At 58.2% G+C, this 23,273-nt stretch overlaps 2 protein-coding genes across 11 annotated transcripts in view; both read left to right on the forward strand.

Annotated features, from left to right (window-relative positions):
* The window catches only part of CCDC51 (coiled-coil domain containing 51), a 38,443-nt gene extending 33,507 nt beyond the window's left edge, over positions 1-4,936 (forward strand). For all 6 annotated transcript variants that reach the window (XM_070575457.1, XM_008527909.2, XM_008527907.2 and 3 more), the window contains exons 2-4: positions 1,862-2,181; positions 3,224-3,388; positions 3,939-4,936. In XM_070575457.1, the coding sequence (XP_070431558.1) occupies positions 1,870-2,181; positions 3,224-3,388; positions 3,939-4,694 (1,233 nt within the window). In that variant the 5' untranslated portion in view covers positions 1,862-1,869 and the 3' untranslated portion in view covers positions 4,695-4,936. The remainder of the gene's footprint in view (positions 1-1,861; positions 2,182-3,223; positions 3,389-3,938) is intronic.
* Positions 3,998-23,273, forward strand: part of PLXNB1 (plexin B1) — a 29,590-nt gene continuing 10,314 nt past the window's right edge. The window contains exons 1-21 of one of the 5 annotated variants that reach the window (XM_070575450.1): positions 3,998-4,081; positions 11,856-11,908; positions 12,592-13,704; positions 14,524-14,706; positions 15,034-15,162; positions 15,286-15,386; positions 15,710-15,842; positions 16,110-16,266; positions 16,567-16,675; positions 16,752-16,860; positions 17,258-17,944; positions 18,087-18,209; positions 18,360-18,482; positions 18,899-18,992; positions 19,067-19,239; positions 19,403-19,554; positions 21,003-21,108; positions 21,288-21,424; positions 21,721-21,897; positions 22,124-22,295; positions 22,479-22,721. In XM_070575450.1, coding sequence (XP_070431551.1) covers positions 12,598-13,704; positions 14,524-14,706; positions 15,034-15,162; positions 15,286-15,386; positions 15,710-15,842; positions 16,110-16,266; positions 16,567-16,675; positions 16,752-16,860; positions 17,258-17,944; positions 18,087-18,209; positions 18,360-18,482; positions 18,899-18,992; positions 19,067-19,239; positions 19,403-19,554; positions 21,003-21,108; positions 21,288-21,424; positions 21,721-21,897; positions 22,124-22,295; positions 22,479-22,721 — 4,215 coding nt within the window. In that variant the 5' untranslated portion in view covers positions 3,998-4,081; positions 11,856-11,908; positions 12,592-12,597. Of the gene's footprint in view, positions 4,082-6,959; positions 7,025-7,401; positions 7,504-7,925; positions 8,036-11,855; positions 11,909-12,591; positions 13,705-14,523; positions 14,707-15,033; positions 15,163-15,285; positions 15,387-15,709; positions 15,843-16,109; positions 16,267-16,566; positions 16,676-16,751; positions 16,861-17,257; positions 17,945-18,086; positions 18,210-18,359; positions 18,483-18,898; positions 18,993-19,066; positions 19,240-19,402; positions 19,555-21,002; positions 21,109-21,287; positions 21,425-21,720; positions 21,898-22,123; positions 22,296-22,478; positions 22,722-23,273 lie in introns of those variants that run through there. The other 4 variants (XM_070575452.1, XM_070575451.1, XR_011526997.1 and 1 more) reach the window with 4 other exon arrangements.

Consider the following 23,273-nt stretch of genomic DNA (forward strand, 5'->3'; position numbering starts at 1 on the left):
CCTGGGGTCCAAGAGTGGGAAGCTGGTAGAGAAAGAGCCAGGAAAGGGGGTGGAAAAGAAAGGAAGGAAGGAAGCCAAGAGGGGGCAGGGATTTAAAAAAGAGAGGTTGTTGAAAGCTGCAGAGATATTGGAGAAGAAATCTGAGAAGCACCTGCTGGATCTGACAAGGTGGAAGTTTGGCAGGGCCTCCAGGAGAGCAACCTTGGTAGTGGAGTGGGGTCAGGAGAGAAGGGGGCTGAGGAAGTAGGGACAGCCAAGGTGGACACCTTTCTGCTGAGTGTTGCTGAGGAGAGTGGGTTCTACGGTTGGCGGTGCTGTAAGGCTGCATGCTTTGCTTTGATGAGGGGTACACCTGCAGGATTCTTGTGAGGTCACAGCTTGTGTGCAGTGGGTGCTGGCATTGAGCCCTAGGAGGCCTGCCCGACCACTGCAGCATGGATAGTGTGCACTCCCTTGGGCCTTATGAATGAGGTCCAGGGGTTCGGGTACGGCACCAGCTTGGAACCACTGTTACAGGGATGTCCCCTTCTGTGGCTCTTAGCTTAAGCCCACTTTGGCCCAGAGGCATTTCCTTACCCAACCAACTTTGTTTTCAAGAGGGCTTGAGCTTCTCCAGGCATGGCACGATAGGGAGGAGGCTGGGGTGCTCTGAGTGGGTCTCTGTTCCACATTACCTTACATCAGGAAGCTCCTTTCTTTGTAACTGGAGCTCCTCCAATCTGTCTTCCTGTTCCCAGCTCCCTGTGCTTTTCTCTCTCTGGCCTGGTCGTTTGACCACTAGGTGTCACTCTGACAGCCAGAGTCAGTACTTGGGGACGGGGGTGGTTTGGCCAGAGAAGGGTGCTGCTGGCTCAGGTTTGCCTGGGAGCATGGGTCACCTGGCCCTCTCTTTGGGGTCCTCACTGCTGCTCTTAGGTTCAGGCAAGGCCTGACTGCATAATGGGACACTCTGTGTGCTGTTTCGGTAAATGAGAAATAGGTGTTGTTGGGGCCCAAACATCAAAGCAGGATTGAAAAGGGAAAGGTTAAGGAAACCCAACCTGTTGAGCAGTGAGTAAGATTGGAGAGGAGGAAGAAAACTTATGGAAAGTGAGAGACGAGACACTGGGAGTTGGTAGCTTGGAAGGTCTGGGCTTGGAGGGCGGAAGGAGAAGGGCTGGTGTGAACCTAAGAAAAGTTGTCCTTTATGAGGAAACCCAAGTTATTTTGTTTTGTTTTTTGAAGAAATCTAGGGTTTTTTGTTTTATTTATTTCCCCCTGGAATTGTCTTCTTAGAGGAGAGCTGAGGAGGGAGTTTTCTGCCTGGCGACACGAATGACCTGTGTTCTCCAACGAAAATGAAACTCTGCTTCCCCAGTGCTGAGGCAACCCTTAGGGAGTCTGGGAAGTTGGTTTCAACGGTCTTTTACAGAAATCTTTCCCTGAAATCCCCTCAGTTCCACAGTTTCCCTGGGAGGCTTTGTGCATCTTTGTGGTGCTTTGTCAGCATGGTTGCAACTCAGGTTTGAGAATTTTCTTTGACGTTATCAGAAAACTAGGCACCAGGATTCTCATCCAAGTCAGAGACCTGAGGGTTGCGGGAAGGTGGGTGGATTGGGAAGGTCTGGTTCATGTGGCGTTATGGAGGGAGGTGGATGGCATGATTTCCTGCACACGTTCTTCCGTACGGTGTTTTGTTGTCTGGGAGCACCCAAGGGGAACCCTCACCACAGTGGCTGCCTTCTCTGGGTCAACAGAGTAGTGCTTAGTTTGGACTTTTTAGTGGAAATTACTTGTTTCAGAACTGTCCCTAGGCCTTGAAACCTGACTTCTGCCCAGCCTTTCTCAGCCGTGAGCTGATCTGTCTGGCATCCCCCCACAGATCTCCCGATGACAGGGCACAGCCCTGTGTTTGCCATGCAGCACATCGTGGGTGTGTCCCCTGTATTGGTGCGGAGAAGCCTCCTTGGAAAGGACCTCTTTATGACCAGGACTCTCTGCAGCCCAGGCCCCAGCCAGCCCAGAGAGAAAAGACCTGAGGAGGTGGCCCTTGGGCTGTACCACCGCCTCATAGTGCTGGGAAGAGCCCTGGGACATGGCATTCGGCAACGAGCGTCCTCCACAGCCAAGACTTGGTGGGACAGATATGAACAGTTTGTTGGACTCAGTGAAGTTCGAGAGGCCCAGGGAAACGTGACTGAGGTGAGGAGGGGAGCGGGGGTGGTTAACCCTGCCCTCTGACTCAGGAAATATGGCCTGGATGTTCCTGCCAAACAAGTCACCATCCACATGGTGCTGAGAAGCCACATCCAGATTTGCCTTTTCTTGGACCAATACCACTATAAGAGGGATTTGACTAGTTTCTCACATGACAGCCTGGGTTTGATACTACTGGGGTGAAGATCTCTGTGTAACTGTGCCCTCCCTCCCCCCAAAACAAGTTACTGTGTACCAGTGAGCCCCTGGCCATTAATGTCCATTCTGTTAGGCCAGCAACCACTTCCTTCATTGACTCTTTGGGGGTTGATAGTGAGAGTTGCCTGCAGGGTTGCTATGTTACAGTGTCCTCAAAGCCCTGTGTGTAATTAAAACTTCCCTTGTGAAGGTAGGAACATCTGGGAAACATCATACTGTGAGGTGGAAAGAGCTGCCTGTGGTTGTTAAGTCCATTGAGGCAGCAGAAACACATCCTGCCGTCTTTGTTCCCACTCCTGCCTTGGCACAGACCAGTAGAGCGAGGTGGGAAGAACCCAGGGTTCGGCTGGAGGTTTTGAGGTACACTGCTGTCTCTCCCCTTGGAGGTCACGATCTCAGCTGAGCCAAGGTTTCTGGGTCTGTAAAATGGAGGCGATAGCAATGCCTCTCATGGCGTTGTTTTGAGGCATAAATATAGTAGTACACATGAAACAGCTTAGGAACTAGGTTCCTTTCTGTGGTAGTGTCAGACTAGAGTTGGCTGGGTTTGGTGAACACAGATTGTGTGCATTGTTAACTATTTTCAAATTTCTCAGGGGCATGTTACTTCTACTCAAATGGGTAATCCGGTGAGTCTGATGGGCATGGCCCGGGGCTGCACTTTGAGGACCACTGGGTGAGCCAGGATTATGTGTCTGAGGGATTCTTTTTCCACCTTTGCACTGACACCCCACTGACCTCTTCTCAGCCGCAGCCTTGTTAGGAATAGAGCTGAGCACATGTGGGTGTGGAGGGAAGGGGCACATGGCCTCTCTTGTTCTCTCTTCAGGCAGAGAAAGTGTTCATGGTGGCTCGAGGGCTTGTTCGAGAGGCTCGGGAAGACTTGGAAGTTCAGCAGGCCAAGCTGAAGGAGGTGAGGGACCGCTTGGACCGCATCTCCAGAGAGGATAACCAGTACCTGGAACTGGCTACTCTGGAGCACAGGATGCTGCAGGTAGGCACCTCGGGAGGCAGCCCTTCTTCACCTAGAAGGGAAGCTAGCCTGGTAGGTCATGGAGGGATGAGGTGGGAACTCTGACTGGTCTGGTGGTCAGAGACCTGGGTGAGGAGGGAAACCAGAAGCTCCTATGGAGGGACTGGGCCCCAGGCTTCCAGAGCCTATTCACCCACTTCCTCCTGGAGTACTGGCAGCAGTCCAGGGCAGTATAATCTGGGCCCAAGATTGCTGAGGAGGGAGCACCATGGAGGGGAGTGGCCCAGAGAGTGCCAGGCACTCCCCTCCTGATAGACATGGTCTGTAGACATTAGTGCATGTCTGGTCAAACCCAAGACTGCTTGGGTGGGAGGACAGTGCAGCTCATCTCGACCACCCCCCATTCTTTTGCTCCCCTCATGCGACCAGGCTTATGCTGCCTTCTTGCATTCAGCGTGTTTATAGAGCATGTAATCTGTGCCAGGCGTGAGCCTGAGCCCTAGGGACATCTGCGGGCAGCTACAGCTGCAGGGCCACACTACTGCTGTATAACACAACTTTGCTTTGGCAGGAGGAGAAGAGGCTTCGCACGGACTATCTGCGTGCCGAGGACTCTGAGCGAGAGAAGTTCTCCCTCTTCTCTGCGGCTGTGCGGGAAAGTCATGAGAAGGAACGCACTCGGGCCGAGAGGACCAAGAACTGGTCCCTCATCGGGTCAGTCCTGGGGGCCCTGATTGGTGTGGCTGGCTCCACCTATGTGAACCGTGTGCGGCTACAGGAGCTGAAGGCCTTGCTCTTGGAGGCACAGAAGGGGCCTGTGAGCCTCCAGGAGGCCATCCGAGAACAGGCATCCAGCTACTCCCTCCAGCAGAGGGACCTCCATGACCTCATGGCGGACTTAAGGGGCCTGGTGCAAGCTGGGCCAGGGCAGAGCTCTGGATCCCAGGCAGGTACTTCCCCCACACAAGACAGAGACACAGATGTTCTTTCAGCTGCCTTGAAAGAGCAGCTCAGCCATTCCAGGCAGGTCCATTCATGTCTAGAGGGTTTACAAGAGCAGCTTGATTCCCTGGAAAAGACTTTCAGCCGGACAGCTAGGGTGGTTCAGCTTGCAAAGGCTGCAGCACACCCAGGCCTGATGGAGCCAGCAGACGAGGCTCTGCATGGCTCCTTGCTGGAGCAGGAGAGCATGATTTTGGTGCTGTCGGACATGGAGCAGAGGCTAGAAGCCCAGGTCAACAGGAACACTATCTATAGCACGCTGGTTACCTGCGTGACATTTGTGGCCACCCTACCTGTGCTCTACGTGCTGTTCAGGGCCAGCTAGTCCCTGGACCCTCCTCCAGATGGTCTGAGAGGATAGGTGTGGATGTGGATTTAGTTAGAGAATTCTAGAAATGAAGTGAGCCTTTGTGGGTGCACACAACCTCAGCCAGAGTCTGAACACCGTCTCTGTGGCTCACCAGCAGACATACTTTGCTTTTTAGGCAACGCTCATTTACATTAATTATCAAACCTTTGTGCTAATGTCCAATTAAAATGTTGTTGAGTTTGTATTATTTAAAGTAATTTATATCAGACTGAGTTTTGTCCATTAAAAATTGAGATTGGGGACTTGAGGGTTGGGCCTGGAATTATGGTCATCACCCCCTCTCTCATGTCCTCTTGGTCTTGTTCTTAGTTTGGGGCCAGTTTTAGATGCACTTACCCTTGAGGCCTGGATTTTTGTTTTGTATTTCCTGGCCTGCCCTCTGCTTGCCTGACCCTCCTGTGTCAGATAACCTAGGGGTTGCATTGAGTAGAACCTAGCCTGCTGTCCACCCATTGGTGACCATGGTTTCTACCCCTCTTCTGGATCACTTTCTCAGCCATGGTGGGGAGACCCTCCTGGTTATAATGCTGGAGAAATGGTCAGAGGAGAGCAGGGAAGAGGGATTGGGGGAATGGCTGATAAATATTACTGGGGACATAATTACGGGGATTGGTGGCCAATCTGGGTCCCTGGTGCAGAGAGTGCTTTGGGCAGCACTGGTGTGCCACTAGGGCTGAGTGTCCTCCCACACACAGCCTAGGGATGGCCTCTATAGGCATGGGCAGAGGTCAGCCCACCAGCAGTGTGAACAGAGAGGCAATGATGGGGAGGGGCCTCCCAGACGTGGGAGGTGCAGTGGGGAGGCATGGAGGCAGCTGCCCTGAGAACCCGTGACCTCTCCCTTTTCAGAGGGGAACAGCAACCTTTGACCTCCTGGGCTAAATGGCCATGGGTGGCCTTGTGGGTCCTTGAGCAAACAGGGGCAGTGGGGAGGCACTCTGTCCTCGCGTTAGAGTATTGGAGAATGCACCCTCCTTGCAGAGTGTACCGAGCTTGTATGCAGGGTCTGGGTAGGGGCTTCTGCAGGCTGGGGCTTGCTTGCCTGTGCCTGTGCAGAGCCGACTCTCACAGGCAGAGGCCAGTGGAGCCAGAAGTGTTTCCTATGAGGTGCCCTTTTCATGGAGCTGGTGCTCAGGCCTGGGCAGTGAGCATGGCCCAAGTGGCCCCATGGGTGCTATGAACCTCTTAGCTCCTGGTCCCTTGGTCATTTGGTCATTCCATCCTTGGCCTTGTTTTCTTTGTGTAATGGTTCCCCCTGGATGGCATAGGATGAAATGACCTCTGCATTTGTCATGTTCCCCATTCCAGTGGGGTAGAGGGTACCATATCTGTATACCAGTGAGGGATGCTATGGGGACCCTTCTAGGGTGAAGTAGGTCCTGAAGAGTGTGCACTTGAGTGAATGAATTTGAGGAGGGGAGGATTCCAAGTATGTGGAAGGGCCCCCTACAAGCCACACAGGCAGGAAAGGTAAGGTGGGTGAAGGACTTGGGGCAGACTGACCTGGCTGAAGTGGTGATGGGTGTGGGGGCGTTGTGGAACATAAGGTCAGAGAATGAGGTGGAGGACCTGGAGTGCCAGATAGGCAGGTACCTGGGGTCTCTGATGTCAGAGGCCAGGGATGAGGGAACTGGGGAGGGGTGCCATGCTGGTGCAGGTGATGTGCTGAGTGCCTGGACCCAGGTGCTGGAAGAGGGGGTGGAGGAAAGGGAGTGACCCAAGGAGTTGGCAGGGAGAATTTGAAAGGCAGAGTTGGGTAGATGAGAGTGAAGACAGACTCTTGATGGGGGTGGCAGGTGGGAAGAGGGTGCCTGTGATATTAGCTCTTTGGACAGTGGCCAGTGTGGATGACCTGAACCTTCTGGTTGAGGCTTCCCCTAGCCTGTGGAAGCTCTGGGGCCTTCCAGGGTGATGTGTGTGTGACAAGTTTTGTCTCCCAAGAGGCTATCCCAATGGCTTTGAGCCAGAGTCCTTCAAAAGTGCTAATAGGATGGGCCAGGTCCTGGCTCCTGCGTTTGCAGTGGGCAGGCCAGGGTGTGAAGGGCCCGGCAGAGGGCACAACTGGGCCATGGGAGAGAACCTTTCTGCCCAGTGGTTCTTCCCTCAGAAGGCCCAGGTATTTGCCAGCGATGGAGTCCAGACTTGCCCAAGGCTTCTCAGCTTAGGGTGGGTCCAGGTACAGGCCTGGGAGGAAAGGAAGGAAATGTGCCCTTGCTTGTGTGCTTCTCCAGCCGTGTGCCCTCCTTTACCAGCGGGACTAGGTGTGGTGTCACCCCGACTTGCCGGTGAGCAAATAGGCTTGTGTGTGTGTTTGTTTGGTGGTGGGGGGGTCAGGTTACTAGGCTTAGTGATGGCGCAAACCCAGGCCCAACCCCAAAGCCTGCGCTCTTCCCGCACGGCCAGAGGTGGGGGCCGGAAGGAGGGGTTGGCTGTTTGGGAGTCCTGGGAGTAGGGGCGGTGGGCAGGACCGGTGCAGAGGGGAGAAACAAGGCGCCTAGTAGTTCAGGTAAAGAAAGTTGGAGGAGGACGAGCACAGGAGCCAGGTACTGGAAGGGAAAGAGGGAGCTCGCAGCGCTGCAGAGCGGGGGCGGTGGCTAGCGAACGGGCGGAGCAGGTGAGGGGCGCGGGTTCCACCCAGCGCTGGCGCGGTAGGAAGAGGCCCTGGCGCCGTACCACCACACCTGGGGGCGCGCAGCGCGACCCCCGCCCCGGCCCCTCCCAGGCCAGGAGGGCTCCGAATTCCGTTTCCAGCCCGGGCGCGCAGGTGAGGCCCGGCGGGGGCGGGGCGGGGCGGGGTGGGGCCGCCCGCGGTCTGGGCTCTACTCCTCACCCTCCTCTCGCGGCGACCCGCGTTGCCGGGGCTACCGCTGCGGTGCAGCCTGCCCCCACGAGGGAGGGGTCGAGTCCCCCTCCCTCGGCAAGTGCGGAGCCCGCCGGGCCGGAATGCGGGGTCCCGGGCGGCTCGGGGCCGCGCGCCCGGCTTTCCCGGCTGCTTCCGGCCTGGCCTGGGCGGCGGGCGGGGGGAGGGCGGCCCGGCGGGCGAGGGGGGAAGGAGCGGAGCCGGCCCGGCCGACGCAGCTTTGTCTTCTTTGTTCCCGGCGGTGGCAGTGCCGCGGCGGGAGGGGCGGGCAGCGGGCGCAGTTTTCCGCCCCTCGGTCTCCGGGTAACAGCTGCGGCTCTGCCAGACCCACCTCCGGGGGGCGGGCGGGGGGAGCGAGGCCGCCTCGCGCAGATCCCGAGCCCAGAGCGGCCGGCGCCCGCCTCGTTGCGCTCGTCCCGCGGGGCCCGGCCGGGTGGTGAGTGCGGGGCCCAGGGCCGGGCGGTGGGGACCGGGGCGAGGCGGCGCGCCTCCGGGGTGGAAGGGCCTGAGGCCACGATCCCGCCGGGCAGGGGTAGCCCGGGCAACTGGTGGGCAGCTTCGGTCCTGAGAGTTGGGACCACACTTCTCCGCGCGAAGGGAAACTCTGGCGGCTCCGCCTGAAACGCGATTGGGAGACAGAGGAGGTGGAGCTGCTCCTCCGCGCCCCCTCCTCGCCGCCGCCCGCCTCAGCCGGGACCGGCCGGCCCCTTCCCCGCCCTCCCAAGGCCACTGGTGGGGTCCTTGCCTCGCCGCCTGGCGAGGAGGGAGGGTCGGGGAAGAGCCTCTGGGGAGGTTGAGGCTTCTCCTCTGTAGTAACAGCCCTTGCAGGCTGCGCTCGGTGCCACTGACAAAGGTGGATTGTGAGCCTTCTGCCAGGCGCCCCTGTACCCCCGCTCCACCCTCCCGCCCCCGACTTGGTACACTGACATAGACGGTGGGTGATTGATGAGCGCTCCTTCAGTCCTCACGGGTGCCCAGTAAATGCTGGATCCCCCACCCAACCTCAACACACGGACAACAGGACGAGCAGTGTGCACCACTGTACTGTCAATGAGTAACTTTTCTCCTGGGTGGACCCTGGGAGCCGAGCAGGAGGGCCGATAGGAAAGGCCAGTTTGCCACTAATCCCAGTGACTCTGTAAATGAGGGCTGGGGTATGACCCCTCTCTGGGTGTGGAAGGGCAGAGTTTGTGAGCCCCTTTGGTTGGTGAGGACAGCCCCAGGACGGCCTGGGGGGGCGGTGCTTGATCTTTGCAGACAGAAGTTAGGCAGTTTTAGGCCCTGCTGAGGAGATCCAGAGAAAGGTGGGCTCAGAAAACCTCTCGGAGCAGGCCTGGGCACAGGCAGAGTCAGGCTTTGGCTGTGAGCCTCGAGGAGGCCTGAGATCTGGGGAGTGGGCAGGAGATCCTGGCTGTGCAAGCTGGGGACATGAGGCCTGGCTCCAAACCAGCCTTTTCAGCCTGTTCTGGCCTGGTCATTAATAAAAGTGGGGCTGACACCTAGTCCTTTGAGAGGCCAAGTGACTGGGAGAGAAGCCTGGGCTATCTCCCCTACTGGCTGGGTGTCCCTGGCTGTGAAATGGGTGTTGTTTCAACGGGCAAGGAGCACCTGCCCTGTGCTAATGTCCATCCTAGTTGCTGGGACCTCTGGATCAAAAGCCACGCTCCTTGCCTTCAAGGAGATTCAAGTCCAGAGTGGGAGGGTGGAACAGAGAGAAAAGTGGCCTTGATTGGTGCTACTAATGCCAGGCACACAACATAACACTTTTAAGGGGCAGAGCAGCCCTGCCTCCCATTCTACAAATGGGAAATCTGAGGCTCAAAAAGCCCAAGCAGAGCTGCAGTACACACCGGTGTAGTGACTGGGTATGTCCATTCCATCCACCACAGGGAGTGGGCTCCTCAGGAGCCTGGGGGGACAGGGAAGGCTCCCCTAGGAGCTAATGATTGGGATAGGGAGGGAGAGGGCATTCCAGGCAGTGGGAACAGACCTTGTGACAGCAGGGAGGGGTGTGGGACAGCCTGCAGTTCGGGCGGGCAAGAACGAAGAGCATGTGTGGGGGAGCACTGATCTCACGGGAGAGGGCGTGGACTGGAGGGTTTGACCTTTATCCTTCAGGCCCTCGGGTGCCCCAGAGACTCTAGCGGGGTGGGATGTGCTCTGATTCTGCTTGAAGATCCTGTGAGGTAGGAGGGGGTAGCTTGGAGGGGCTAGGGCTGCTCCGTGGCCTGTGGCAGAGGTTAAGTGAAATGTGTGTGGCCTATAAGGAGGAGAAAATGTCACTGCCCTTTTTTTTCTCCTCTCCACCCATGGTATGTGGGGAAGTGGGGGGGGGATGCTAGGCCCTGCTTCAATGATTGAAGACTGACGCTTTTCCTGGCATGGGTCAGCCTCCAGCCTCCTATGTGGGCTGGCCAGGAGCTGTTCTGATCCCACCCATTCTCTTCTTGGGGGCCACTCAACTGGCTTGTGATTTTACATTTGGGCAGTGTCTTGATGGCTGCCCCTTGAGGGCTAGAGAACCTTGGCAGGAAGTAGGCTCTGAGCAAATGTTTGTAAGCAAATGAAGCAGTGAATGTTGGTCTAACCGCGGGACCGTCTGCCCAAGGCACAGCCCTGGTCATGAGGTGGCAGGAGGGAGTAAGCAATAGCTGAGTTCAGGAACTCAGGCAAACCCTGTCTTCCCAGAGAAAGAAACTTTCTTCCCCTATCCCATGGAAAGAAGGTGGGGGGCTCCTGGGAAGCCTGGCCTTGCCACAGTCCTGGGCTTCTCGCCGGGTTCACGGCTCTCCCTGCCACCCCCTTCCCCCCACCCCCTTGGGTGGCAAACAGACGCAGCCTTGTTCCCGCTCCCATAGAGCTGCCCTGTTCTCTGCACACTAAAAATGGAAACCCCCAAGCTATTTTGGGAGCAGTGCCCAGCCAGGCTGTGGCCATGGCTCCCCTGCTCCCACCGGGCTGCTAGACCCTCCTCCGAGCCTAGTGCCCAGCCTGGCTCACTCTGGGGCAGCCTCAGGAGCATCCCACTGGGGACTTGGCTGGGAAGAACTGACCTGAGCCCCAGGAAGCTCTTTGGACATTCTGCACAGGCACACTGGCAGCTGGGTGGCAGGAGGGGCTGGGCAATGTGGCCTGGGCACAGGCTCGCAGAGGAAGTGTCTCCTGGCCAGGGAGGCATGGCCTGTCACAGTACTTCACCAACCTTGGTGTTCCTGGCTGGCAACCACTGAGATCTGGAAAGGGTGGTGTTGCCATGGCTTCCTGGTCCAAGGAGGCCTCGGCTGGGGCCTGCAAAGAGGAGTCTGAAGCGAGCAGGCACCCAAGGTCTGGTGAGGTCCTGGGGATGGGGGCACAGCTCAGCATGGTGACTTCCTCTAGGACAACCCTTCCCCCACCCCAGGCCCTGGCTCTTCTCTGACCTGCAGGAGAGGAAATAGCAAGAGATGGCCTGGCTTCTGCAGCCCTCTAGGACTTATGGCTTGAACCAGGGAAGTGTGCACGAGTCTGTGTGTGTGGGTGTCTGAATGTGGGTGGTGGTGTGTATGTCTTGTTGGGTGGGTGTGATGTGTCTGTATGGAGTGCGTGTTTGTGTGATGTGTGTGTTTCTGTGTGTAAGGAGTTGTCTATGTGGATGTGTCTTTGTGCAGGTATCTAAGTGTGGGTAGTGTGTCTGTGTGGTGTGTCTGCCTGCATTTCTGTGTATGTTTCTCTATGCCGTGTGTACAGATTGTATCTGCATGCATCTGTGTGTGCGAGCACAGTGGGTGGTGTGTGCATGCAGGGTGGGTGGTATGTATGCTTTTTGGTGTGTGCAAGCATGTGTCTGCTTTTGTGCTGGTAGTGGTTTGGGCTAGGTTAGCCCCTTGCCTGTGTGGAGGGTGTGTACCTGGGTACCTTGGTAGGGCAGAGGATGAGAATGGGAGAGTGCTGAGAAGAAGGGAGAAGGGGCTGCAGAGAGACAGGGCCAAGCTGGGGGCTTGGCTGGGCCCTGTGAGCCATGGGGCTCCTTCCTAGCTGCCCTTTCCCAGGCCCCAAGGGTGCCTGGTTCTGCTGCCCTCCCCCTTCCTATGTGGGCTCTGAGGAGGCGTCCCTTGTGGAATGTGTTTGGTGGCCGAGGGCCAGGCTGGGCCCAGCTCCACTGGCTGGCTAGGCGGCAGGGAGGGGTACCTTTGTGCTGCCTCCACGGTGGGGAGTCGGGGCTCTCACATGCCTGCAGCCCAGCCCCCAGCTTCATGCTCTGCTTTCTCCCTGGCTAGGTGACTCCCACACAGGTCATGCTGTTGTCTCCTGATCCAGCCGGCCCTGCTAGGTGAGCCTGACCTCACACTTAGGCATCTGGGAGAAGTCTGACTCCCACCTCTGCTGAGGGCTCTCCAAGGTGGGGTCCGGCCTTTCAGGCCCCGCCTCTGGCAGTGATAACCTCCCTCTTCTCTCTGGCCAGTTGGCTCTGTGATTATTGCCCTTCTGGATTCCTGGCCTGAAAGGCCCTTCATCAAATTCTTGCCCTGCTCTAGTATGCAGGTGGCCCATGGGACCTCGCCCTCCTTGCTTCTGCTCAGGAAACTGACATCCCTGAAGAGGGGCCCTCTCCCTCCTTGAGATTCTGGCCCCTTCCTTCCCATCACCTGCTCTCCTGCCCCTTCCAGGCACTCCTCCCTGGGGATGGGATGTTTCCCATATCTCTGCCCCTCTAGCCCCTCACCCTCGGACCCTGTGATGACACAGGGCACTGCAGGTGAGGGTAGGGTGGGGTGGGGTGCAGGTCTCCTGAGAGAACAGTACTGGCTGAGAACGGGGCAGTGTGTACCTTTCTAAGAATGTGTATGGTCCTGGGGTCATCCTGCACCACAGTGTCTATCTAAGCCTGGTCCTCCTCTGCTCACCCCCTAGGTTAGAAGGGGCATCTTGGCAATGTCACAGCCCTATCCCTCACTGGTAGCCCCACATTGCTCAGGTAGCCACGTGACCCCACACAACCTCTCTCCCTGCCAGGTGACCATGCCTGCTCTCGGCCCAGCTCTTCTCCAGGCACTCTGGGCCGGGTGGGTCCTCACCCTCCAGCCCCCTCCACCGGCTGCTTTCACTCCCAATGGCACACAGCTGCAGCATATGGCACGGGATCCCACCTCAGGCACCCTCTACCTAGGTGCCACCAACTTCCTGTTCCAGCTGAGCCCTGGGCTGCAGCTGGAGGCCACCGTCTCCACTGGCCCTGTGCTAGACAGCAGGGACTGCCTGCCACCTGTGATGCCTGATGAGTGCCCCCAGGCCCAGCCTACCAATAACCTGAACCAGCTGCTCCTGGTGAGCCCGGGGGCCCTGCTGGTGTGTGGGAGTGTGCACCAGGGGGTCTGTGAGCAGCGGCGCCTGGGGCAGCTTGGGCAGCTGCTGCTGAGGCCAGAGCGGCCGGGGGACACCCAGTATGTGGCTGCCAATGACCCTGCAGTCAGCACGGTGGGATTGGTGGCCCAGGGCTTGGCTGGGGAGCCCCTCCTGTTTGTGGGGCGGGGATACACCAGCAGGGGTGTGGGAGGTGGCATCCCTCCCATCACAACCCGGGCTTTGCGGCCACTGGACCCCCAGGCCGCCTTCTCCTATGAGGAGACAGCCAAGCTGGCTGTGGGCCGCCTCTCTGAGTACAGCCATCACTTTGTGAGCGCTTTTGCACACGGGGCCAGCGCCTACTTCCTGTTCCTGCGGCGGGACCTGCAGGCTCAGTCTAGAGCCTTTCGTGCTTATGTGTCCCGAGTGTGCCTCCGGGACCAGCACTACTACTCCTATGTTGAGTTGCCTCTGGCCTGCCAGGGGGGCCGCTATGGGCTGATCCAGGCCGCGGCTGTGGCCACATCCGGGAAGGTGGCCCGGAGGGAGGTGCTCTTTGCAGCCTTCTCCTCGGCTTCTCCCCCGGCTGTGGGCCGGCCCCCATCGGCAGCTGCTGGGGCATCCGGAGCCTCTGCCCTCTGTGCCTTCCCCCTGGACGAGGTGGACCACCTTGCCAATCGCACACGTGATGCCTGCTACACTCGGGAGGGCCGTGCCGAGGATGGGGCTGAGGTGGCCTACATCGAGTATGATGTCAATTCTGACTGTGCACAGCTGCCTGTGGTGAGTCCTGGCACCACCCCAACCCTTCCCCCTCTCTGAGGCCACTGGCCAGGTATTCATTGCTAAGCAGCTGCCCGGGGAGTCTGAAGGGAACCTGGTAATGGTGTGGGGGCTGATCAGATCAACGGATATTAAGTGCTTCCTTTGTGTCTGGGTGATGGAGGGGTACCTTATTGTAAGTGTGGATTCAGGGGGACAGAGAGCCATGAAGAGGTGGGCTTGGACCGGGCATTGAAGGGGTGGCATTTGCATACGTGGACTGAGAAGGTGTCTGAGAAGGCAGGGACCCAGAATGTGGGAGGAGATGGGACCTATTGTTTTAGATTCTTGAGCAAGAGAGGCAGGTAAGGTTGAGACTTGTTTGGCTCTGGCCTCAGGATGGATTAAAAAGGAAAGAAGCTGCACACAGAGGGCCTGAGTCAGTGAGAGGTGGGAGGGGGCCTGAGAAGTGGTCCCAGAGAAGGCTGAGCACATAAATTGGAGGAAGCAACTCCCAGGCCAGGGATGGGAGAAAGTAGGGCCTCAGACAGCGAGGGGTCAAAAGAGGGGGAAGGAGTCTCTGGAGACTGTCCGAGGCAGCTGGAGATAAGCCACTGAGGCATTGGGCTAAGGATGTGGCTGTGGGAGATGCTGTCAGAGAGGGCCAGCAGAGAGACTGGGGGTGGGGATGAGGTTGTCCCAGGAGGCCCAGCAGAGAAGTCAGAACTGTTCAGGGAGAGTTGGCAGAGAGCCTGGAGGAGGGGATGGGCTTGTCCAAAGAGGATGGGACAGGGGAGGGTATCCAGGGAGGGCCTTACTGGTGCTTTTTACGGTTTGCAGGATACCCTGGATGCTTATCCCTGTGGCTCAGACCACACACCCAGCCCCATGGCCAGTCGTGTCCCACTGGAAGCCACACCAGTTCTGGAGTGGCCAGGAGTTCAGCTAACAGCTGTGGCGGTCACCATGGAGGATGGACACACCATTGCTTTCCTGGGTGACAGTCAAGGGCAGCTGCATAGGGTGGGTCCACAGGAAGTACTGGGCCCTGCCCCAGGGTCTGGAGGAGACAGACTGCTGGGGACCCAGCCTGGGCAGAGCTACCCCTGTGACTCCTGGGGATGGGATGTGGGATCAGTGACATGCCCCCAGCCCGAGGCTGGGAGAGGTTACCTGGGCTCCTCTTCCCAGTGCTGAGTGGTATTTACCTGTGACCCCCTCCCCCAGGGTTGAGTGGTGTGACCTGTATTGCCTCGGAGGAAATTCTACTGCACATTGCTTCACTGGGGAGAGAGAGGAGGGCCTTGGGCATGTGGCCGTCCCAGACCCGGTGTGGTTCTCTGATCTTAGGTCTTCTTGGGCCCGGGAAGTGATGGCCACCCATACTCCACACAGAGCATCCAGCAGGGGTCTGCAGTGAGCAGAGACCTCACCTTTGATGGGGCCTTCGAGCACCTGTATGTCATGACCCAGAGCACAGTGAGTGCCAGGCGTGAGCCAGGGCCTGGCTGCTGGGAGGGGCCTTGGGCAGGGCCAGGAACCCATATGGGATGAGCTACTGGTGTTTGGATTTCTGGCCTTAAGTCCTCTTTGCTGTCACAGCTTCTCAAGGTTCCTGTGGCCTCCTGTGCTCAGCACCTGGATTGTGCATCTTGCCTTGCTCACAGGGACCCATACTGTGGGTGGTGTGTGCTCCTCGGCCGGTCAGTGCTCCACTGACTCCTGTCCCCTTCCCCAACCCTGCCCCTAACCCCTTCAGTGCCCTCAATGCTCCTGCATAATTGCCCTGTCCAAGATTTCTGGTCCTTTGCCCTTGACTCTCAACCTCTGATCCCTGGATGCCCCAATTTCCTACCCTACCCCTGTCCTCCACCCTGACATTAGTGCCTTGCCAGGGCACATACAGCCTCATGTCCTGGTTCACTTGAGGATCCTACCCACTGCCCAGGATTGTAGGTGTCCCTGCCCTATGAACTCCTAGGAGCTCTGTGAGGGTCACAGGTGGACGCTGGTCATTCTCGCCCAGGTGCAGTCGCCGTTCTGAGTGCTCCCGGGGCCAGGGCCCAGAGCGATGGCTGTGGAGCTTCCAGCCTGAGCTGGGCTGTCTGCAAGTGGCAGACATGAGTCCTGCCAACATGAGCCGAGAAGAGAGGAGGGAGGTGAATGACCAGAGAAGGCGGGGCCCTGGTGGGGAGGGCCCTGGTGGTGATGGGTTGACACCTTGGATTTTGCTGTCAGATACACCAAATACCACATGGCCTTGCTTAAGTCACTTCTCTTGGGGCCTTGCTTTCTCTATCTAATACTAACCCAGGCCAGAGGGTGTTTCTGAAGGCTCAGGGGCTTGGGGGTTGGGTGCTTTGCAAATGTGAGCCCTAATCTGCTGCCCAGTGGCTCCAACAGTGTGTCCTGGCCTCTCTTGGCAGGTTTTCCTGTCGGTGCCTGACCTGCCACCCCTGTGGCCAGGGGAGTCATATTCCTGCCACTTTGGGGAACACCAGAGTCCTGCCCTACTGACCAGTTCTGGTGTGATGTGCCCCTCCCCAGACCCTAGTGAGGCCCCAGCGCTACCGAGAGGAGACGGTGGGTGAGAGAAGGGGCCAGCCCCCCGGGCCTGGGAGCCTCACCCTCCCCCCATCTTCCTCCAAGGGGTGTGGTCGGGGTGAGGTGTGAATGCAGGCCAAGAGCCCTGAAGTGATGCTTTTCTCTGAGTCCCCTACTAGTCCCCACTGCCCTAAAGTACCCATTTTGTTCCCCTGACCCTGGGTGTCCCACTTTCCCCAATTTGAGTGCTAACCCCGCTCCGTGTGGTCTTGGAATGTTGGCTCGGGGTCTAAGTGCTCCTCCCCACTCCTCAGCCTGGCCCTCTTTATCCCTTTGCAGACCACGTCTCCGTGAGCGTGGAGCTCAGGTTTGGCACCGTCATGATTGCCAAAGCTTCCCTGTCCTTCTATGACTGTGTGGCGGTCACTAAGCTCCGCCCGTCTGCACAGTGAGTTCCTTACCCTGACCCCTAGCCCCTGGGCTGCCCCGTGGCGACCCCTGCCCCATGGCTGTGCTCTGTGCAGGTGCCAGGCCTGTGTGAGCAGCCGTTGGGGGTGTAACTGGTGTGTCTGGCAGCACCTGTGTACGCACAAGGCCTCATGTGATGCCGGGCCAATGGTGGTTAGCCAACAGGTGAGTGTGAATCCCGGCTGGGCCACACGGGGGGTTTTGGGGTCCCCATTGTGAGGGTTTCTCTGATGGCCTGGGGTCTGTGTGCCTGCCTGCCCATGTGAGGCTCTGTCGTGAGCACCTGAGCTGCTGTGTGTGACAGACTCACTGGAGAACGGCTGCCTTGGGAGAGGACATTTGTAGCTGAGAGGCAGGGGAGGTCTGGGCCTTGGGCCCATCTCGGCACAGACGCCCCTGGAGCCTGCCCTCCCCTCTCCTCCTTTGGAGAATTAATGGGCTGTTTTTGTTTCTCTTTTCCTTGGTCTCCTTTCCTCTTAATACGCCTTTTGCCTGCCTGCCGCCTGCTCCCACGCCTGCCTGCTGAGTGGCCCCTCCTGTCTTTCTCTGCCTCCCCCTTCAGAGCCTGCTTCTCTCCCCAGCCCCTCCTGCAGGAGTTGCACCCACTCCCCTCCCACCTGCAGCCCCTAAGGCCACAGTCATCCCTGCTCCTGACACCCTTCCTGTGGAGCGTGATGCTCCCTCCACAGCCACAGCCTCGGACATCCCACCTAGGGCCAGGCCTTCGCTGCTTAGCCCGTGGGGTCCATGGGCAGGTCCTGGCCCCATACCTGCCTCGGCCTCCACAGAGTCACCTCTCCATGAGGAACTTCCCCCTCCTAGTCCCCCCAATAGACCTGGAACCACTGTCACTGTACCCACTGACTTTGGACCCATGGCCACACCTGAGGACCTCTTGGCTTCTCACCTGACACCCTCAGATGCAGCAGCACTGCCCCCTGCCCCTGCAGACCCTGGCCCTGAGGCCCTCCCCTCTGTGATACCCCTGGATCAGCACCCTGGCACTGCTCCTGCCACTACTTTCCCAGGGGCCACTGGCTCCACGAAGCCCGCTCTGGACTGGCTCATGAGAGAAGTCGGCGAGCTGCCCGAGGCGGACGAGTGGACGGGGGGTGACACGCCCGCCTTCTCCACTTCCACCCTCCTCTCAGGTGATGGAGACTCGGCCGAGCACGAGGGCCCTCCCGCCCCCCTCATCCTCCTGTCCAGCCTCGACTACCAGTACGACACCCCCGGGCTCTGGGAGCTGGTGAGGCCCAGCCCAGGAAGAAGGCCTCAGGGGAGGGTGTGTGGGGCAGACCCAGCCTCTCGCCTGCCTTGTGATTCTGCATTGGGAGGGACTGAGGTGGCAGGGTAGGCTCCATAGACTACTTTGCTCTTGGTGCCTGCAGGAAGAGGTGACCTGGGGGGCAAGCTCCTGCCCTTGTGTGGAGAGCATTCAGGGCTCCATGCTGATGCCGGTCCATGTGGAGCGAGAAGTCTGGCTGCTGGGCAGGAACCTGCACCTCTTCCAGGTGAATGTGTCCTGCTTGCAGGAAGGGGAGCAGGAAGAGGACATGGCCCCAGGTCTCACTACCCGCCCCAGGGGCTGTGCTGGGGGCCCTGCAGGGCTCACTGGACCCAACTCCTGAAGCTGCCCCAACAGCTGTGTCCTCTGCCCCCAGGACAGCCCAGGAGACAATGAGTGTGTGATGGAGCTGGAGGGCCACGAGGTGGTGGTTGAGGCCCAGGTCAAATGTGAGCCGCCTCCAGATACCCGGTGTCACGTCACATGCCAGCAGCACCAGGTGCAGATCATGAGTGCCTGGGTTGACGAGGGTACACTGGCCTTAGCCTAGCTACCAACCTCAGCTGGCTGCACCACACTCATCTGAGCACAAGCTCTGACCTTGTGACCCCAAGGGGTCTTGGTACCCCATCTCTGACCCTGTGCTCTATGCGGTCCCTGCATGCCAGCTCTGACCTCTGACCCTATAGCTCTATGGGGTCCCTACACTCCAGTCTGCCTCTGACCCTGTGTCCCCATGGGGTCTTGGTAGCTCTAACCTCTGACCTTGTGGCCTCATGGGGGTCCCTGCACCCTAACTGATCTCTGACCTTGTGTTTCTACAACTAGTCATTTTGGTCCTTTCGCTAACCATCCCCTCCCCAGGCCTGATGCCTCCCCCAGCCCCTGGCTCTGACCCCACTCCCATTTCTCCAGCTCAGCTATGAAGCTCTGCAGCCAGAGCTCCGTGTGGGGCTGTTTCTGCGTCGGGCCGGCCATCTGCGTGTGGACAGTGCTGATGGGCTGCATGGTGAGCAACCTGGGCCACTGGGGCCACAGGGCTCCTCCAGGCCTCCCTCTCACATTCATCTCTGCCACCCCCAGTGGTACTGTATGATTGTTCCGTGGGACATGAGGACTGCAGCCGCTGCCAAACTGCCATGCCCCAGTATGGCTGTGTGTGGTGCAAGGGGGAACGTCCACGTTGTGTGGCCCAGGAGGCCTGTGCTGAGGCTGAGGCTGTGGCCACTAAGTGCCCTGCGCCCCTCATCCACTCAGTATGTTGAAATGCTGGTGTGTCCCTTCCTCACTGCTGCCCTTGGAGGGAGGGTAGGGGTGCTGTGGGTCCAGGGAACCCAAAGGTGGGAGGCTGGGGCTGTCTCTCTGGGCTGCCAAGTGTCAACTGGTGGGTGGAGGTGAGCAGCCCTTGTCTTGGAACAGGTCGAACCACTGACTGGGCCTATCGATGGAGGCACCCGTGTCACCATCAGGGGCTCCAATCTGGGCCAACATGTGCAGGACGTACAGGACACGGTCAGGGTAGCTGGAATCCCCTGTGCTGTGGATGCTCGGGAGTACGAGGTCTCCAGCAGGTGAGCTGGCTGGACCAACAGGAGCAGGGCACACCCTGTGGGCTCCATGGTTGGCTTTCCTGCTCAGGGCCACCCACCCACTACACATCTGCCCTCCCCTCTCCCCTTTTCTTTTGGTCTGGTCACAATACCTCAGTGCTGGGGTTGCCATTGAGGCCCTAGAGCACCCACCTTGGCTTCATCCACAGATCTGTGGGTTCCTGGCCTGAGCTGCTGGGTGATCATTCCTGGTCCTAGGACCTAGTCACTGCTCAGAGCTGACAGGTGGCTCTGTCTAGGTGTTCTCACTTGGCTTTCTGAGTGACTATGGATGTAGTTGTGGTAGCAGGGTCCTCAGATCCCAGACAGCTGTGCCCAGTTCCTGGCCTTCCCACCAGCTACCCCTCAGGAGGGTAGACTTGGGGCCCATCTGCTGAGTGCCAGGCTGCTCTGTCCAGTCCCAGGGATAACCTGCTGCCTTCCCAGGGCTCGTGGCTTATGGAGGTTCTGGGTCATGGTAACCTGGCTGGGAGTTGCAGGGGCCCAAAAGTGCACCCAGGAGACATTCCCAAGGGGATATCCACAAGCAGCAAGTCCCAAACCTGGCTGAATATCAGGGTTCCCTGAAGACCCTGTCCCAAACCACCACAGAGCAGATCCTGAGACCCCACCCTTAGATCTGGGTTCTGTAGGCCTGTGTTGAGGCCCTGTAATCTGTATTTTAAGCAAGACTTTGCCTAGAGCATGTAGTTTCCCCCCTAAATGTGTTATTCCTGAGAACTTTAGGTGCCTGTTTACACTGTTAATGATTCTAGAACCATGTGACTAAAGTAGTTTATGAAGTGATTTATAAAGTGATTAAAGTATATTCTGGCTGATGTCTCTCCTGGGTAGTTCACACACCACTTGTTCTGTTTTCTCAGGGTGTTCGAGGTGACTGTGACAATGTCACTAAGTTGAGCCACCACAGGCTTTACATTCTGGAAATTAATTTGCCCCAAGCTTCTGTTTTCTGGCTAAGGACCAGCATTTTCTTAGATTGCTTACTTTCCTTTCACGGCTATCCCCAGACCTGACTAGAGGCTTGAGGGACATTTTTTTGTGAGGAAATCAGAGTTCCACCACTTTGCATGTTGTGCTCTGCACATGGTGATGGCGGCCATTTAGGCCTACTCATTAGTGCAGCCACTCGCCCCCAGAGCCAGCTTTCCAGGGATCCTGGTAAATTTGTGCCACAGAGAGAGATAAATTCCTCTTTGTTAGGGGGTTCAGGGGTTGGACTTGAATGATTGAAACCAGAAATATTCTCAGATGCCAAAGCCTCCCAGTGTGCCATAGGAATTCCCTCTTTGGATCTCTGTTAATTTTGTGGGGAGCAGGGAGACCATCTGATTTAGTGGGGCAGGGGGTGCAGCTGGGTCAGTTTGGGGCCCAGCGGCCCAGCACCCCAGCTTGTCCTGTGCCCACAGCCTCGTGTGTATTACTGAGGCCAGTGGGGAGGAGGTGGCAGATGCTGTGACGGTGGAGGTGCCAGGAAGAGGACGTGGCATCTCAGAACATGACTTTGCCTACCAGGTGCCTGACTGCTGAACTCCCACAGCTGCCGATGGGCCACCCACTCTGGTGGCTCCTCCTGGCCCATCTGGTTTCACCTTCCTGGGGCTCCCCACCCCAGGGCTTTCTTGTCTGCGTCGGTCTCCCCTTGCCTCTGTTTCTGGCCTGAAGCCTGTCTCTCCCTATCTCCCTTCCCACAGGACCCGAAAGTGCATTCCATCTTCCCAGCCCGAGGCCCCAGAGCTGGGGGGACCCGCCTCACCCTGCATGGCTCCAAGCTCCTGACTGGGCGGCTGGAGGACATCCGAGTGGTAGTTGGAGACCAGCCTTGTCACCTGTGAGGGCTGCTTCCCCATTCTGCAAAAATCCATAGGAGAAGATGGAGGGGTGGGATGCTGGGGAGAGCAGAAGGGAAGAGGGTCAAGTCCGCTCCTCAGAGAGTGGCCAGACCCTCTCAAAGCTGGGATGTTGTGGAGTGCAGCCTCCAGGGTCACCCATGGAGACTGCAGTCAGCCCTGAAGGGAAGTGAGCTGAGGCCTGAGTGGGTCCTGTGTCCTAGAATCATCTTTTTCCCCTTCCTCTGCCCTCTCCGGCCAGCCTGGCCTGGCTTCCACTTCTCCCTCCCTTCCCTAGGCTGCTGGAGCAGCAGGCAGAGCAGCTGCAGTGTGAGACCAGCCCACACCCCGCGCCTGCCATGCTCCCTGTGGCTGTGTGGTTTGGGGCCACTGAGCGGAGGCTTCAACACAGCCAGTTTGAGTACACATCAGACCCCAACATCACCTCTGCTGGCCCCACCAAGAGCTTCCTCAGGTGCTGGGCCCTGGGCATGGTTGCATGGCATGTGGCAGGGAGGTCTTTGCAGCTCCAGGGCATGGGGGTCTGTAAGGCTTTATGTGGAGGGCTGTACCTCCCATGTTGCTGCTGGGGAGAGGGGCTGTGTGGCTTTGGGACGGGGCTGAGCTAACCTAGCTGGGCCTGGGCTTTGTTTTAAAGCCTGGTTCTCATAACCATGAGTGGCTCACGGCCTGTGTTTCAGTGGAGGACGTGAAATATGGGTCCATGGCCAGAATTTGGATGTGGTACAGACGCCAAGAATCCGAGTGACTGTGGCCTTAAGAGCATTGCAGCTTAGCCAGGGGCTTGGGCGGAGGCGCCGCGTGATCCCAGAGACACCATGCTCCCCGGGAGCCTCCTGTGGCAGTCATCACGTAGGACACCCTTGGGCATCCCCTGCCTGCCCTAGGCTAGCGGTCACTCACCTCACCCCACATCCCACCCTCTAGACAGCCATGGGTGGCGGGTACCAAAGGAAGCTATCTTCTTATCTTCACTGGGCCCCCTTTGCATGCCTCCTCAGCTGGCCTCCCTTGTTTTCTGTCCCTCTGCCCCAGTTTGAGGAGCCATGCCATGTGAACTCCTCCCAGCTTATCACGTGCCGCACGCCTGCTCTCCCAGTCCTGCCCGAGGACCCCTGGGTCCGGGTGGAATTTATCCTCGACAGCCTAGTCTTTGACTTTGCAACACTGAACCCCACACCCTTCTCCTATGAGGCTGACCCCACTCTGCAGCCCCTCAACCCAGAAGACCCCACCACACCGTTCCGGCACAAGCCCGGGAGTGTGCTCTCTGTGGAGGTACTGTTCCTACTCGGTTGAGACAGGGACCCAAGACCCTTGTGTGTGGTGGAGGGAGCATGATAGCAGAGCAAGGGCCAGTAGATGGACCTGGCTCCTTACCCTTAATGTGGCAAGGGCTGAGGGGGCTGATGGTGGGGTGCCTAGCCTGATGTACCTGGCAGGGGTTTGACCAGTCAGCTTGTCGCCTGGGTCCTGGGTCCTGACACACTCCATGGCAGGTGTCTGAATGACAGCCTGTAAATGGTTTGACACACGTGGTAGCTGGGCGGCATGGGATACAGTAGGTGCTTGGGCTGATGCCCATTTGGCAGCCTGACTCCTGCGGACACATACTTGGCACGTGTTCTAGGTGGGTACTCTGAAAGACCATAGGTAGAGCACCCATCATCACCCACCTGGTGGGCCAGCAGACACAGTAGGGGCTCTGGCTTTCTTAGGTAACTGGGCAGGATTGGGGGCAACTTTATAGTCTCCAGATTTTTAGTTCTGGAGAAGTTAAGACTCAGGAGGAAGGGTAGTGAAGGGCAGAGAAGTAGGGGCGGGCAGGTC

Source organism: Equus przewalskii, chromosome 15 (assembly GCF_037783145.1).
Source record: "Equus przewalskii isolate Varuska chromosome 15, EquPr2, whole genome shotgun sequence".
NCBI classification, from domain to species: Eukaryota; Metazoa; Chordata; class Mammalia; order Perissodactyla; family Equidae; genus Equus; species Equus przewalskii.